The 16,654-nt window shown below is 45.7% G+C and overlaps 2 protein-coding genes across 8 annotated transcripts in view; one reads left to right on the top strand and one right to left on the bottom strand.

Annotated features, from left to right (window-relative positions):
- LOC133478678 (voltage-dependent calcium channel subunit alpha-2/delta-4-like) overlaps positions 1 to 16,654 on the top strand; it is a 39,084-nt gene that overhangs the window by 20,745 nt on the left and 1,685 nt on the right. For 3 of the 7 annotated variants that reach the window (XM_061775028.1, XM_061775025.1, XM_061775030.1), the window contains 22 exons: positions 533 to 619; positions 688 to 759; positions 1,315 to 1,376; positions 1,987 to 2,054; positions 2,142 to 2,187; positions 2,654 to 2,751; positions 3,280 to 3,370; positions 3,484 to 3,576; positions 3,653 to 3,780; positions 4,217 to 4,285; positions 11,032 to 11,093; positions 11,743 to 11,757; positions 11,855 to 11,899; positions 12,316 to 12,378; positions 12,785 to 12,855; positions 13,322 to 13,397; positions 14,800 to 14,852; positions 15,128 to 15,183; positions 15,396 to 15,416; positions 15,499 to 15,616; positions 16,342 to 16,462; positions 16,557 to 16,634. In XM_061775028.1, coding sequence (XP_061631012.1) covers positions 533 to 619; positions 688 to 759; positions 1,315 to 1,376; positions 1,987 to 2,054; positions 2,142 to 2,187; positions 2,654 to 2,751; positions 3,280 to 3,370; positions 3,484 to 3,576; positions 3,653 to 3,780; positions 4,217 to 4,285; positions 11,032 to 11,093; positions 11,743 to 11,757; positions 11,855 to 11,899; positions 12,316 to 12,378; positions 12,785 to 12,855; positions 13,322 to 13,397; positions 14,800 to 14,852; positions 15,128 to 15,183; positions 15,396 to 15,416; positions 15,499 to 15,616; positions 16,342 to 16,462; positions 16,557 to 16,634 — 1,593 coding nt within the window. The remainder of the gene's footprint in view (positions 1 to 532; positions 620 to 687; positions 760 to 1,314; positions 1,377 to 1,986; positions 2,055 to 2,141; positions 2,188 to 2,653; positions 2,752 to 3,279; positions 3,371 to 3,483; positions 3,577 to 3,652; positions 3,781 to 4,216; positions 4,286 to 11,031; positions 11,094 to 11,742; positions 11,758 to 11,854; positions 11,900 to 12,315; positions 12,379 to 12,784; positions 12,856 to 13,321; positions 13,398 to 14,799; positions 14,853 to 15,127; positions 15,184 to 15,395; positions 15,417 to 15,498; positions 15,617 to 16,341; positions 16,463 to 16,556; positions 16,635 to 16,654) is intronic. The other 4 variants (XM_061775031.1, XM_061775029.1, XM_061775026.1 and 1 more) reach the window with 3 other exon arrangements.
- Positions 5,355 to 10,634, bottom strand: LOC133478685 (leucine-rich repeat and transmembrane domain-containing protein 2-like). The gene is made up of 4 exons (XM_061775056.1): positions 10,503 to 10,634; positions 8,968 to 9,069; positions 6,584 to 7,234; positions 5,355 to 6,012 (listed from the first exon to the last, which is right to left on the bottom strand). The coding sequence occupies exons 2-4, from the start codon at positions 9,011 to 9,013 to the stop codon at positions 5,534 to 5,536; spliced, it is 1,176 nt and encodes a 391-aa protein (XP_061631040.1). The 5' UTR covers positions 9,014 to 9,069; positions 10,503 to 10,634; the 3' UTR covers positions 5,355 to 5,533.

Below are 16,654 nucleotides of genomic sequence, written 5' to 3'. Positions count from 1 at the left end.
GTGAAATTTCCCAAATTTATAAAAAATGAAACCAAATTGCAAAAAGTAATAGATTCAATTTAGCTGTATTTTTTTCCAATTTTAATTAATATTTAAGAAAAAGAAAAATTGGGGGAATTCTTTTTTTTTTTTTTAATGAAAAAGAATACCTTCAAAATTGAAAAATTTGTGGGTAATATTCAAAAGTAAAATGTCAAATTATTATTATTATCATATATATATCTTTGAACTCTTTGCATCAGAATATAAATGCAAAACAAAGTGAAATTTACAAGAGCAAATTTTATGGACTTTTAAATAAAAAAAAAAAGAAAAGATAAAACAGAGTTCCCACCGAAATGTTGTCCAGCTTTAAAATGTTAAATGTTATTTTTTTTTTTTAAAAGGATACCAGCAATAAAGTACATTTGTCCGAATCTGGGGGATAGAAAAAAAACCCAACTAAAAGGATGGTTTAAAAGAAGGATTTGAAAAGGAAACTCAAAAGAATCAAAATCGAAAAGAATCGAAAGAGACGTTGCTGTGTCGGCAGTACAAGGACGGCAAGAAGCTGAAGCCCAAGCCCAACTACAACAGCGTGGATCTGTCCGAGGTGGAGTGGGAGGACGCCGACGAGACGGTAAGCGCCGAGACGGCGACGGCGTCCCCGCCGGGAAGCTTCTGAGGCGTATTTTGTGCGCTGTCCAGCTGAGGACGGCCATGGTGAGGGGCGAGACGGGAAGCCACAGCCTCAACGTCAGAGCGTCCGTGGAGAACGGGGTGAGTCTCGAAGAGAACCGCTAGCGGCGAGCCGGTCGCTGTGACACAAAAGCTCCTATTATTATTATTATTATTATTTAAATCTCACTTCTTCCTTCTAAAGACGACGCTTGTGACTGGCTCTCTCTGGTCATGTGCCATTCTGCTGCGGTCGCAAACATGACCTCAAAGCGCCACCTTGTGGTGCAATCTATGACGTTGTCTGAGATTTTGAAAAGGTTCGACTCATAGTCTCACTTTTGAACGCAGAAAAGAACAATGACCTTTGACCGTTTAATCTTGATCGTTTGGGACTTTTTTTTACGGAACATTGACTTACCTGGTTTGTCGTTAGGTCAACATGACGTTTGTCATTAGGTCAACATGCTATCACGTTTTCGCGCAGCTGTACACATACAAAGCAACAAATCCGTTTTTTTATGATGTATTTACATTGCATCATGTTTAGTTATCAGTTAATTATTTTGCGTGAAAAACAAATCTGCGGTTCATTGCAAAATCATGATCTATAGTTTGAATCCACTTTTTCCTGTCGATGTCGCTTCCCTTGAACAGAGGCGACCTCTCTTCCTGGTCAATGAATATTTCTACACAAACATTGACGACACTCCTTTCAGGTAAAATCAGCCTTTCTTCTTCAATCAATCAATCAATCAGTACACCCAAACGGTGGCGCCTTGCGAAACGAGATGGCAAAAATCTGAAATTTGTCATCACTGTATGTTTCGATCAAGTACAGTATTATAGATTGCTACTTTTCTTATTAAAACAAACGTTTCCAGATGAATAATTCCCATTCATTTCAATGAGGAACGACGGCCACTGTTTTGAGTTACGAGCGTGGTCATTCAACTCGCATCTCAAGGCACCGCCGCGTTCATATCGTTTGATCGATAACGTCGCGGCGTGGCTCACTCAGCGAATTTCCTCCTGAAAATCTATTCTTTTTTTCTGATCCGCTTATTTGAATTGTTGGCACTTTTTATCCTTCTAAAGGTCATCATTGTTTCTAAGGAAGAAAAAAAATTAGTTCCAACTCAAAAAATCGTTAAATTCGATTTATTTATTTTTTCAAGCGTCTTGACCGTTATTGATCAAGTGACATGAAATTCTGTATGAATTCATGCGTAAGTGACAGCTCGTGGTTGGTTGAGGCAAATGTCCGCTAGTGCATCTTATTTGTGCGTGCGTGTGTGTGTGTGTGTGTGTGTGTGTGTGTGTGTGTAGCTTCGGCATGGTGCTGACCCGAGGTCACGGGAAGCTCATGTTCGTGGGCAACGTGTCGGTGGAAGAAGGTAAACTTCATTACCCGCAATGCGCGGCGGTAACTCAGCTCAATGGCGTGCCCTTCTTGCTCTGAACTTTGACCTTTACACCCGCAGGGCTCCATGACCTGACCTCTCCGGACCTCAGCATCGCCTCAGAGTGGTACGACCCTTGACCCCCTCAAATCGATATTAGTTCAATTGCTTACCTAAAGTTTCATAGTTTCAATATATTTATTCCTTTTTTAAATGAATTCAACCTATTTATTGCTTTATTAATTCATTCATTGTAAATAATACGAGAGAATATGAGTAAATTATATGAATTACAGATTGATGATCATTTTGAGCACTGTGGCTGTTCTTGTTTTATTCTTTATTTCCTGTATTGTTGTTAGTTAGAATGTCATTATCTCAGTCTTATGTTGTAATGTGTTCCTGTGTTTAAAACCCCCAAAAATGTCGGGCAAAAATTGGATTTGAAAAAGGGTTAACATCGGCAGGTCAAATCGTCCAAGCCGCTTCGTCGGTCATGTCCTAAAATGAACATGAGCGAACATGACAAACGTCGGTGCGGACGCGAGAGCGCAATCCACAAAGAAGCGATTGATGTTTTTGTTGTTCTCGAGGACGTACTGCGAGACGGACATCGACCCCGCCCACCGCAAGTTCACGCAGCTGCAGGCGGCCGTCCGCTACCTGCTGGGCAAGGAGCCCGACCTGGAGTGTAAGTCGCCGATCGTGCCGGATTGATGTCTTTTGCAGACTCTTAACTCCTCCTGATGTATTTTATTTGGTAGGAAATTCTGAATCGCATTGGGACTGTTCTTGGTTAAATAAAGATTCAATCAAAATGGAAAATCCCCATCAAAGTAGTTTTACCCCTCCCTGCGCGCTAAACACATTTAAACTTGTTAAGAGACTTGAAAGACACTTTTTCATGTATCCCTTAGCGTCTTAAACACCAAAACGTTCCAACAAGTCGAACCGAAGTCCGCTCGCTCCGCGCTAACATACAATGGGTCATGCCGTAGACAGGCTAATGGATATTAGCGTGGCTGTTGACCTCATTCTAACCCTTCAAACACACACAACATGCGAACGGACAACAAGACTCGCAAGCGTGTTGAGATGGGCCACACTTCAAAGCCCCTGTCTGAAAATTGTACTTTGCGGAGATGGACTGTAACTTCCCCAAAAAAAGTGTTGTCTGACTATTTTCCATGATTGATGACATCACCTGCGTGTTGCCAAGGCGACGAGCTGCTGCTTCAGCAAACGTTGTTTGACGCGGTGGTGACGGCGCCCATGGAGGCTTACTGGAACGCCATCGTGCTCGACGACAGGTTGCCAATAGACACACGCAAACACAAAATAATACACACACACACACGCGGTCAGGACATGTGTGTGTGTGTGTCCACTGTGTTATGTTGCGGTCACGTGTGCGCTCGCACAGGGTGGAGCCCGGCGTGGAGACAGCCTTCCTGGGCACGCGCGCCGGCCTGATGAGGATCATGAGATACGCCGGCGTGGAGACGCGCGTGGCAAAGTGAGAACACTCGGCGACGTGACGTGCCCGCCCGCGCCGCACATCACGTGACACGGCGTTTTCCCACGTCACGCAGGAAGTTCTTGACCCCGGTGGACAAGGACAACCTGTTCACGGTGGACCACTTCCCGCTCTGGTACCGACTGGCCGCAGAGAACCCGGCCGGAAGTTTCTTCTACTACCCCGTCAACGACAAAGGTCAAGGTTATTGTCATACATGAGTGATCATTGTCATACGTGCATGGATGTTTTCGTCATGTCATCGTCACTCACATATGTTGTTGCCATGTTTTCGTCATGTCATCGCCATGTATGTTGTTGCCATGTTTCCCTCATGTCATTGTCACTCACGTATGTTGTTGCCATGTTCCCGTCATGTCACTGTCACTCACGTATGTTGTTGCCATGTTTTTGTCACCTCATCGTCATGTATGTTGTTGCCATGTTTCCGTCATGTCGTTGTCACTTATTTATGTTGTTGCCACGTTCTCGTCATGTCATTGTCACTCACGTATGTTGTTGCCATGCTCCCGTCATGTCATCGTCACACACGTTGCCATGTTCTCGTCATGTCATTGTCACTCACGTATATTGCTGCCATGTTCTTATTAACGTGCGCTGCTGCTGTTGTCGTTTCCAGGGGTGAAGTTCGTGGTGGCCACCACGTCGGTCACCGTGTCGGCGCAAGGGAAGACGGCCATGGCCGGAGGTCAGTTTTCTTCTAAACTCGCTTCTGTTTGAGCGCTTTCGCGCCCAACTTCCGTTTATTTGCTCGTTAAGTGTTTTGCGTTTGCATGCTCGGATTTCGACGCTCGGTGGACGCCAGATCTGACTTTACATTCACTGCACTTTACTCTGACAAAAGTAAACTTGTGGTCAGATGTCACATGAATCGGTTCAGCAATTCATGGCTTGAACCTCAAGGGTTCCTGACAATTGGGGTCTTCTTCCAAAATGCAAATAAAATGCAAAACAATGACAATTGTATGACGTAATTATCATCTTGGAATGTGGCTCCAAAAGATTTGCTGTATTTGTTGTAGATTTGTAAAGCTACAATTCTGGATTACGTGCAGCCTGCCTGATCAATTCAAATCGTTCCAAATAAATGATAAAAAAATTTAAATTTAAAATGAATTTCTATGGTTCCTGGATATAAACCTCTGAGCCCAGTTGTATCCCAAAAATTAATCAAAGGTTGAACAAGAGCCTTATGGTAGGGGAGTGAAACCCATTTTTGTCGGGGGCCACATTGTAGATACGATTTTTCTCAGAGGGCCATTATGATTGTAAAACCATATCAATGTTTAATCACCTCATCACATTATTACACATAGACAACAAATTGATGGATAACTCGTTTTGAAATCAGAAGTCAAGGATAACGGTTTGTTCAGCTATTGTTCAAGTAACTGTAAAAAGGGTTTGGAGGCAAAAATGCTTACAATAGTTCATTGCTATTTATTACATAGGAATATTGTACAACAATTTGGAACAGATTTTAGCAAGAATCATGGAAGTTGACACACATGATTAGCTTTTGCGGGCCAAATAAAATGATGTGGCGGGACGGATCTGGCCCCCGGGCCTTGAGTTTGACGCCTGTGCCTTATGGAAACATTTTGTCTGCTTGCAACTTTAAGGGAACATTCTGGCGAAGTTCCCTTGTTGGCTTCCTGTTGTTAATTTGTCCAGAACCTCAGTTGGATAATTGGAAATTCAGTTGAGACAAATCAACTTTATTGAGGAATTCATTCAAGAAGATTTGTTCTGGAACACAATGAGGAATTCACACAAGGTGCATTTACTGTTGTACTCTTGTTTGGCATTGAAGGACATGTTTGTGCTGAGACTTTTAAATAGTGGACTTTATAGTTGATGCTAGTGCTGAAACGATGAATCGTATCCTCCCTATTTTGCTATCATTTGAATCATGATAGCAAAGCTGTTGAGTAAATCAGAAGCTGCTGATGCGGTAACCGTGCACCACGCAGGCCTCTTTGGCCGGCGGTTCCTCCGGCGATTCCACGTCTTCCGGGTCGCTGTCCGGTCCGGACCGGGCCGTGAGCGGCTGTCCTCGTTGTCTCAGGTCCCTCTGGTAGCGCGCCATGAGCGAGGCGTAGATGCAGCCGTAGGTGGCCGCCACCGCCATCATGACGCACACGGTCCCGCAGACCACGCCCGCCACGATCTGCGTACCGTGAGCCCGTCGGACGCTGACCGGACGGTAGCGCTGCCGGACGCACTCGTCTGCGCTACCGAGGCGGCCCGGCGGACACGGCGGGCGGCTCGGATTTCCCGGTGCCGACTCCCCGGTGGCGGAGTCCCCGGCGGCGCTCCGCACGCAGTGGCCGAACATCTCGGCCGGCACCCCGCGGACGTCGCGGCCCAACAAGTTCCTCGGGAGACTGCAAGTCATGGCGTCTACCAGACCGTCTACCAAGACCAAAGAGAAGACATGGAATTAACGGAAGCTTCTACACCAGGAGTTCCAAACGTTTTGGGTCCAGAGACCCCATACAGGGGAGACATTTTCCCAAGGGTCACCGCATAATCCTAAAGCCAATTAAACACACTGTACAGTACCTATCCCCAAATACCATGAGGCGGACGGACAGTGCTGGTGGGAGAGTCCGCTGGCTCTGATTCCGTGGTTAACGCTTCAATGTTTACTAAGCCCAAACCTAGATCACAAACTGCCGCTCGGTTGCACGTACTGTAGGTTTAGCGATGTTCCGCTGAGCTGTTGTTGGGGATTCAACTGGTTTAGTCCTAGATTGGTGAAAATGACATTGTGTTTTTTAAAGAATAAAGATGTCATTGTAACATTAGGACTTTTTTTCTCAAAATAGGCAACTTTCTTGAAAATTCCTCTGGCATTTAGGAATACACATCGTAATATGTTCAATTGGTGATATGATTATGATGAGGTCCTTAGAAAAATTTCTCCCTGGACCCAAAAAGTTTGAGACCCCCTGATTTGGAAGAACTGAAGCCTGAAGCCCACCTCGGTAAACCATCCACTCCATCCAGTGTTTGAAGCCCCTCATCTTACAGTCGCATTCCCAGGGGTTCCCAGCCAGAAGGAGCTGCTGAAGCCCCATCAGAGGCTCAAAGGTGACCCTCTCCAGGACGGCCAGACGGTTCCTGGCCAACGACAACCATGACAGCCTCTGGAGTCCGTCCAGCAGGCCCGTAGGCAGCTGGCGGAGATCGTTGGAGGACAGGTCCAGACCTCGGAGCCACCGCAGACCCTTAAAGACCTCCCTGTTCAGGCCCCAGTCCGCCCCCTCGCTGGTGCTTAGATCTGCGGTGGTCAGGTGCGCTCCGAGGAGGTTGGTGGACAGGTTGAGCCAACGCAGGCTGCCCACATTTGAGAAGACTCCCGAGGGCAGGCTGGAAAATCGGTTCTGGGAAAGATCCAGGACCTCCAGGCTGGTGAGGTTGGTGAAGTCCGCGGGTGCCAGGGTGGAGAGGTTGTTCTGGAGGAGGCGCAACGTCACACACTCTTGATCAAGCAGAGGCAGGAGGGGTGTCACGCTGGTCAGGTCCAGAGCCGAGCAGTCGCTGGTGTTCCCGCTGCAGGTGCACACGCCGGGACAGCAGCAACCTGAGCCCACCAGGACCACCAGAACCAGGGTTGGTGTGACGGCACCAACTGAGAAGCAAACACAAAGGTCGGTTTTCCAGATCACTCCGTATCCGCTGCACACTAAACCCCAGGTTCGGCATTCACAAAATACTCTATATACAGCTTTGTTTTTTTGTGGGAGAACTTATCCTAAGTTCCAGGAACTTTTAGTCTTGGAACCAAAAGGTTCCTTAGGCCGATGACACTGCAGAAGTAACTGCACTACACCTCCAAACCAGTAGGTGGCAGTAGACAATGATGTCACTATCAGGCACGGGACGCTCAACTTCATTTAGTCAGGCCGCAGCCTTGTCTAATCGAAAAAAAGGGCTCTGCCACCATCTTGTGGTGTCTACAGGCAATTACAAACCATTGTTGGCAGGCCTCAGTTGCTGGTGGATTAGTGTTGTTCACAGTCTGGCTGGGTCCCTCTCCCCGAACCCCAATAGCGGAGAACACGGAACATAAAAACCCCTTTGTCGTGATTCCTAATCTCTCGCTATATCACAGTTCACTTATTGCGAATTGAGTACATTGCACTTTTTTTTTTTTTTGTAGGTCGGTGTAGTGCTGTTAATCACCGGCGCATCTCTGACATAATTAGCTTTATTGGCTACATGATTTTAATGATGGAGCAATAACTCACAGAAGGCCAATTGGGCTTTTGTTCGTAGCAGAAAAACAAACTTTACCGAGTAATGTCAACCCATACATTTGGTAAGTCACCAAATTGCTCGAGGATACAAAGAACATGACTGGAAATACACTGCTAAAACACAAGCCACAGTCAGAGTTTTATGAAAGAAATTCACAAACACCAACCTTAGCCCGACAGATAGCTAATGCACACGCTCATAACAATATGGATAGGAACAAATGCATGGAAAGAGCAACATTTAACTTGATTTTCTACAACTACAGTATTGTGGTTAAAAACAGCACCCCAATGAATCCTGAATTTCTCTAATGCCTTTCGCTGACTATATTGCCAGAACCGTCACTGTGAGGAACGGTTTCCTCAATAAAGTATCACATATCGGAATCGAATTGCAAACATGAAAGTTTAACGCACACATTACATTAAATTACATTTAAAAAATTGGACCCAAGTTCCCAGATTTGATTTACTGCGGGGCCTTTCTCGGACGCAACCCCTTGCGAAAAACGAGTTTACTTTATTCGATGCATAATTTCAGTCCTAGAGTCCACTATCTAGTCCACTATAGAATCAACCCTTTGTCGTGATCAGGGAATGAGTCAATGATTCTGAATCAGTGACTCGTTTTCATGATTCAGAAGGGAGAATCATTCACTCATTTTTACGATTCAGAACGCAGTCATCAGTCATATTTTAAAAAATAAAATAAAAATAATAATAATAATAACAATATTTCAGTCGACTGGTTAGAGTCCGACTGAGGTTCAATGCCCGTTGTTTGTTCCTATGTGCCCTGCGATTGGCTGGCAACCAGTTCAGGGTGTACCCCGCCTCCTGCCCGATGACAGCTGGGATAGGCTCCAGCACGCCCGCGACCCTAGTGAGGAGAAGCGGCTCAGAAAATGGATGGATGGATGGAGAACGCAGAATCATTTACTCAATGTTATGATTCAGAATGGAGAATCATTTCCTCATTTTTATGATTCGGCTGCAGAATCATTCACTCATTCCCTGATCACTACAAAAGTTTTTTTTGTGTGTGGACATTTTATGAACTACAGAATCCAGGGCCACTTTGTAAAAAGAGTGAGAGAAAACTCACCAAGAATCTGTTGGCGGTTTTGTCGTTGCTGGTCCAGCTGCCTCATGTCGGCCACATGGATGCTACCTCGGGTCACACCAGGGTCCGCTCGAGCAGAACCTCCTGCGCGGCGCACAAAAAGCAGACTTGAGTGTTAGGTTCCGTCCACCGTGATGCGCCATAAACGCGCTGCATGCTACATGCTACATGATAATGCTTCTCTTTGATCTAAAGTTAGTCATTTAAACATTTTGCATTAAACCATCTTGGATCTCACTGCGACGTGCAAATGGTTGTCTTTGTCCAAAGGTAACTATGTAAACATGAAACCCCATCTTAGAACTTGCCGACATGCTACATGCTAATGCTTCTATTTGGTTCAAAGTGAACAACTAAAAGGTTGAATTTCAGTTTAAAGCTCGCTGATGTGCTACATGCTAATGCCAAAGTTAACAATTCAAATATTAAACTACAACAATTAATTGATTAATCGACAACTAATCAATTATCAAATTAACCAACAACTAATTTTAGAATCAAATAATGATTGAATAACATTGCTTTGCTGAAAAATGAAGTAATTGCCAATTAAGTTTTTTTCTTCCTCTTAGTAAGTTTTTTACACGACTGGCAATTTTTTTCCTACTAATTTGAAGTAAGAAATAACTTGAAACAAGTGAAAACAAAAAAAAAAGACCTTTACAAGTGAAACGAGACTAATTTTGGCTAGAAATAAGAGAAATCTTCTTGGTAAAATTTAGAATTTTTGCAGTGAAGAATTTCAAGTCCATGTATGGGTCTGTTTGTGAAGCTACATGCTAATGCTAGCATCTTGCCCCTTAGAGCCCTCCCTCCTCCGCCGTCAATCCCACATAAATGGAATAATCCCTGGAAAACTTTATTCGGTGGCCGTGCGGCCTCTGAGTGAGGTTGAACGGCGGGAGTTGGTGGGAAATTGCAGATGCGGGATTAAAAGGATCATCAGATTATAGCACGGAGAAAAAAAAATCATCAACACGTTCTGGTGGCCTCGGTGCGCTTTTAGTCGGCGCGGAAGCTTCGAGGCGGCCGAGCGACTTGAGAAGGACGGCCGTCCGTCTCGCTTTGTCAGCTCCGCACAAAGAGTCCGTCGCCGTGACCCAAGCGCAGAAACAACATCCGACGGCCTCAAAAGCGCAGATGAGACGCCAGCACACGCGACCGCGACCAACTGACTGAAGGAAGGTGTCGCTACAGGCGCCGCAGCAAGACGGCACTACAGACAGAAAGATGTCACACCGGACAGAGGTCAAAGGTTACTACCGAAACGCGTCACTTCAGACCTTTTGGGGCTCCACGTGGGCCCCGCAGTACTCATTTGGTTTCAGCGCGTGTTTGCTGCTCTGACAAAAAAAGTTCCTTGAATCCTGATTTGACCCCCACGCCGGGCTCCAAAACCCAAGTTGAAACCCCAAGCCTTGTGCAAAACCCAACCCAGCCTCGGAACCCTACTTTGAAACCCTAACCCCAATTTCAAACCCCAACGCACGTCGGCGTGTCGAGTGCGGCGCTCTCACCTCGCCGTGTGCTGGTCAGCCTCCAGACGCAAGAAAGTCGCCTCCGCACGCTTTCACATCGTTGTGTCGTAAAAGTCCACACACCCGTGGTCAAGGGACAGGAAGTGGCCCTCCAGAACAGGAAGTGGTCCTCACCCGATCAAGTTTGGATGCACTTGCTGCCCAGCTCAAATAGAAGCGCACTTTATCCTGGATGCTCCTCCTCCTCCTCTTCATCATCATCATCATCATCATCAATCCTGCGCCCTGAGATGCCACACACACACACACACACAACCTGCTGCCCCGAGCGAGTGAGCATCGTGCTAAAGAGGGAGAGCGAGAGAGAGAGAGAGAGATGCCATATGCTGCTGCAGAGCTGCTGTTAATGGTGTGTGTGTGTGCGTGTGCACATGCATATGTTTGTGCACATGTATGTTTGTGCATGCCCGTGTGCAGTGTTTTGACGCCATCGCTGATTGTGTATGCCTGTCTGCGTGTGTGTGTGTGTGTGTGTGTGTGTGCGCATTTGTATTTGTTCTATTTTTAGCCGTGGGCCTGCAGATGTCCTTGGACTTACTGGAGAAGACTTTCTGGGCCATCACCAAGCAGGTGATTGAGCGCACACACACACACACACGCACACACAGTTGTTTGTGTGACAGATGTGAGGTAGGCGGCGCGTTGGCCGCTGTTGATTACATTTTTCTCTTTCCATTTTCAAGCTGAGCTTCGTCTCTCTCACACACACATGGATGACAATCAGGCAAGGCTTGATGTTTTCCTCCAAGCCAGCAGGGGGCAGTGTGTTACTACATTAACTAATTACCTACTTACATACATAAGAAGTCGGAGGACTGATTGATGAAAAATGTTGTTAATTGAATGTACTTTTTTGCCGGCACGGCGGCCGACTGGTTAGCACTTGTTTCTATGTGCCCTGCGATTGGGCTGGCGACCAATTCAGGGTGTACCCCGCCTCTTGCTCCGGCACGCCCGCGACCCACGTGAGGGTTAGCGCTACGGATGGATGGAAGTTTTGACGAGAATTTTTAACGTTAAGTCTCAGTGCTGCCCCCCAGAGGCACAGTAGTGGTCTGTCATCCACAAACAAAGTACACAAAAGTATACTTTCCTCTTTACACAAATATGTAATAATTATCTAATATCAGTATGCTATGCTCTAGTAGTTTAACTCATGTGTGTGTTTAATGATCAATATGAAGAATTTCTAATCATTTCTTGTCACTTCTTTCTATAGGCAAGCGACACAGATGTGAGTGTTTCCTCCTTCATGTCTCCAATTCTCTACAGCAGGTGCACTGCGTACCTAATCAATTGTTGTTTGTTTACCTCCTGTGCGTGTGCGTCAGTGTTCCAACATCGAAGGATTGTGTCCCCTCAGCTGTGAGAGTGATGTAAGTACGCCATGACACACGTGAGATGACACTTGGCGTCACATGCCGCGGCGTCACGACACAGATCACAAACGACTATTTCTGCCTTTTTTCAACTCAAAAATCCAATAATCCACATAATGAGCTATCCATCCATCCATCCATCCATCCATTTTCTACCGCTTATCCGAGGTCGGGTCGACCTTACCAGGGAGGCTGAGGAGTGTGATCCCCCTGTAGTTGGAACACACCCTCCGGTGCCCCTTTCTTAAAAAGGGGGGCCACCACCAGGATTATCAGCAATCGATATCAAAAATATGGGCAATAGTAATCGCGTCTGGGACGGTATAATTTTTAATTGACATTGATTTGATGGCGCCAGGAACCTCGTCGTGCTACAAAACATGATGTCAGCGCGCATCTTCTTGTTGTTTCAGGACCTCAGGTGTTTGTTGGTGGACAATCACGGTTTCATCCTGCTGTCCAAGGAGAGGAAGGAGGTGAGAGGTCAGAGGTCGCAGGTCACAGGTCAAAGTGATGAGGATTATTTCTGGGGCATCCAAATAAAAACCAACAACATCTGGGACAATGACGCCGGATTTGCAGCCGTAATCTTTACCGCCGGATGGGCCGCACGACCTTCACGTTCACCTTCAATGCTGAGAGCGCGCGCGCACACACACACACACAAACAAACATTTCCACCAATAGAATAAGTGGTGTGATCATGTCATCATTTGATTGGTTAGCATTACGGCTCCCCATCTGACAGCAGATTAACTCTGCCCGTTAACACACACAATACTCAACATAAACACGCACACACACACACACAAACAATGACCAGAAACAAAGTTTTGTTGTTGTCATTCTAACGACGGTGATGACGATGTTGCGTTTTCCCAGGTGGGCCGCTTCCTGGGCGAGCTCGACGGCAGCGTGATGTCGACGCTCATCAAGATGGGGATGTACAAAAAGTCAGTTCGCTTGTTTCCGTGGAGGCCGCACACTTTTTCACGTTTTCATCATTTTTATTATAAGATTATAACCTACCCGAAAAATGTTTTAGTATTTAAACAATACTAATCATTTAATATTTCAATTGATCTCTTTCTCTCGTCTTCTTCTTACTATCATTATTATTGTATTTTTAGAAAATACTATTCTTTTATTCTTATGAAATGTTTCATTATAAGGTCTATTTTGGGAGAGTCACCTCCAACCCCCACCCCCTCAAGATAAAATAATATATATATATATATCTTTCTGGAAAAATACAACATTGTTTGTAATAAATCAAAAATTTATTTAGATTTATTACTATTAATTTAGTTTTTTTTAGTAGTGTGCGTGTCGCCATGTCAGCGACGTGATGCAGAATGTGTGTGCGTGTGGTGGATTTTGTGTGTTTTTTTTTTTTTTTTTTTCTTCTTCTTTTTGCAGAGTGTCACTGTTCGACTACCAGGCGATGTGCAAGAACAGCCACCACCACGCCAGCGGCGCTCGGACTCTGCTCGGCGTCAGTGTGCTCCACACAAAAAAACACACATCCGACAAAAAACAACATGACAACACAACAAAAAAACAACACAAAGGAAACACACAACACAACACTACACAGCACAGCACAACTTGCTGGGAGTTTCCAGACTGAAAGTACAAGCCCAATTCCAATGAAGTTGGGGCGTTGTGTTAAACATAAATAAAAACAGAATACAATGATTTGCAAATCATGTTCAACCTACATTTAATTGAATACACTACAAAGATATTTAATGTTCAAACTGATAAACTTTACTGTTTTTCGCAAATAATCATGAACTCAGAATTTTATGGCTGCAACACGTTCCCAAAAAAGACTGAAAAGTTGAGGAATGCTCATCAAACGCCTGTTTGGAACATCCCACAGGTGAACAGGCTCATTGGGAACAGGTGGGTGCCATGATTGGGTGGAAAAGGAGCTTCCCTGAATTCACAAGCAAAGATTGGGCAAGGTTCACCTCTTTGGGAACAAGTGCGTGAGAAAATAGTCCAACAGTTTAAGGACAATGTTCCTCAATGTACAATTGCAAGGAATTTAGGGATTTCATCATCTACGGTCCATAATATCATCAAAAGGTTCAGAGAATCTGGAGAAATCACTGCACGGAAGCGGCAAGGCCGAAAACCAACATTGAATGGCCGTGACCTTCGATCCCTCAGGCGGCGTTTTTGGAAATTGTGGACGTCGTGTCCTCCGGGCCATAGACGAAAAGAACCATCCGGACTGTTATGGACGCAAAGTTCCAAAGCCAGCATCTGTGATGGTATGGGTAACTTCCACATCTGTGAAGGCACCATTAATGCTGAAAGGTACATCCAGGTTTTGGAGAAACATATGCTGCCATCCAAGCAACGTCTTTTTCATGGACGCCCCTGCTTATTTCAGCAAGACAATGCCAAACCACATTCTGCACGTGTTACAACAGCGTGGCTTCGTAGTAAAAGATTGCGTGTACTAGACTGGCCTGCCTGCAGTCCAGACCCGTCTCCCATTGAAAATGTATGGCGCATTATGAAGCGTAAAATACGACAACGGAGACCCCGGACTGTTGAACAGCTGAAGCTGTACATCAAGGAAGAATGGGAAAGAATTCCACCTACAAAGCTTCAACAATTAGTGTCCTCAGTTCCCAAATGTTTATTGATTGTTGTTAAAAGAAAAGGTGATGTAACACAGTGGTAAACGTGAGCCTGTCCCAGCATTTTTGGAACCTGTTGCAGCCATAAAATTCTAAGTTAATGATTTGCTAAAAACAATCAAGTTGATCAGTTTGAACATTAAATATCTTTCATTTTTTCTTGTCTGGGATTTCTTATTTGGGATGTTGTGACGGACGGAACTTGACAGTGTTTTTTTGTTGTTGTTGTTGTCTCGGCAGCCCTTCTACGTGGCCGCGGCGATCGCCCGATGGATCTTTTCCAACGCGCTCATGTGAGGAAGCGCTTTCTCTTGTCCTTGCCGTCCCAACCGCTCACTTTGATAATATCTCGTGACACCATTTATATTTTGTACATTTCCATTTTTTTGGGGGGGGTGGGGGGATTTTGTATCACAAAAGCACTCAGCTGAGGTGCTTGCCTTATGTCAAAACATAAGTAATATGAAGTAATAAATGAAATCCCATGAAAATGATGATCTCATTTGCTTGGTGGAACTACCGTTTCTGTGGAAACATTTCACCAAAACGTGCTTGTTTGTTTCATTAGGTTCTTGTTGGACCTGAACTTGTGCGGTTTGTGGCACTCGGACTACTTTGTGGACGGTAATTGATTGTTGCGATGTTATTGTAACCTTCCAGTCGTCGAATGTGCTGCTGATTGGAATGAACGCTTGAAAAGGCGCATGTCCCCCTTCAGTCCTCCCGGCCTGTAGTCGCCGATCATGGGTTTTGTTTGTTTGTTTTGCAACAATGACATCATCATCATCATCATCGTCATCCACGTGATCTTCATCATCATCATCATCTTCATCCAGCCAAGGCTGGATATCACACCAGTGAGTCAACATCCCTTTTTGGGATTCCATCGGCTTTATTTGTGGCTCTCATAAGTGTGTGTGTGTGCGTGTGCGTGCGTAGCTCACAAGCAGAAGAAGGTGGAGGCTCTGGTTCCCTGCGAGACGGCGTATCCCGGCTTCACGTACGACACGTCCATCAAGGAGGCCAACAGCATCATCAAATGCGGACGCTGCCAAAAGTACACAAACACACACGCATGCGCCGTTTCCACAATATGGTGTCATATGACAACCCGATAATTGAACGTACAGGTCAATCAATGAGAATATATTGATTGCAATTTCTCTTCAATCAGTTGTGCAACAGAAGCCTGCAGTTGCCTCTGGATGTGATTTCTTGTTGTCCAATAATTTGTCTTCAGGCTACATGCCGGTTGCATTTTCAAATGAATTGACAACTTCTCGAATAACCGATTTATCAATTGGAGACCGTTGGGCAAATCCTCGGATTTCGGCCTGTCAAGAGTATAAATCTTCTCGGATTTCTGTCGTCCTCCGTGAAAGCAGACGGATTCTTTTTCGATCGGAAAACAATGATGGACATTTTGGGGGCGAATGTTGCGGACCAAACCGGGAACCGAAAGCTCATCCTTTTTGGTTTGTGTATTTTCCGCACATACGTCGTATTTTGAAATCATGTCCTGGTTTTGAATCCGTTTTCCGGAAAGAGGCGGGGGACGCCCTAAACCTGGTCACCGGCCAACTCGCATTCACACCTACGGGCAATTCAGCCTCGCGTTCATGTTTTTTGGGGTGCGGAAGGACACGGGGAAAACCGGATTTGAACCCGCAACCTCCCAACTGCGCGGCAGATGTGCTAACCGCTCGCTCACTGTGCATTGTTTTCGAAAACGAGGGTTTGTGGGAGTTGTTGATTGCGCTGCGCTCTGGTTTGCGTCGGCAGGATGTTTGTGGTGCAGCAGGTTCCCGACACCAACTTGCTGCTGGCGGTGACCGAAGCAAACTGCGACTGTTCCCGCCAGTACGGACCCATCCCGCTGGAGCCCAAAGAGATCAAATATATCCTTTGTAGCCACACGGCGCCACCTACGGTCCGACTCCAACTGCACACGCGCAAAAGAGCAGCTCCGCTTTTTCCTTGACGTCCGTGAACATAACGCCACCGTCAAGTGCAACCGGATGAAGTCGCAGAAAGTGCGCAGGCGCCCCGAGTCCTGCCACGCCTACCACCCCAAGGTCAGGCTCTGATTGGTCGG

Source organism: Phyllopteryx taeniolatus, chromosome 5 (genome assembly GCF_024500385.1).
Source record: "Phyllopteryx taeniolatus isolate TA_2022b chromosome 5, UOR_Ptae_1.2, whole genome shotgun sequence".
Lineage (NCBI taxonomy): Eukaryota > Metazoa > Chordata > Actinopteri > Syngnathiformes > Syngnathidae > Phyllopteryx > Phyllopteryx taeniolatus.
Note: the sequence above shows the minus strand (reverse complement) of the source record. Positions and strands in the feature narration are given on the sequence as shown.

Bases quoted from the DNA above. Each gene is read 5' to 3' on its own strand.
- LOC133478685 (XM_061775056.1), bottom strand. From the start codon at position 9,013: ATGAGGCAGCTGGACCAGCAACGACAAAACCGCCAACAGATTCTTG. The intron at 7,235-8,967 runs GTGAGTTTTCTC...TTTGCTTCTCAG, and splicing joins AAACCGCCAACAGATTCTTG to TTGGTGCCGTCACACCAACC. The intron at 6,013-6,583 runs GTGGGCTTCAGG...TGGTCTTGGTAG, and splicing joins GGAGTGGATGGTTTACCGAG to ACGGTCTGGTAGACGCCATG.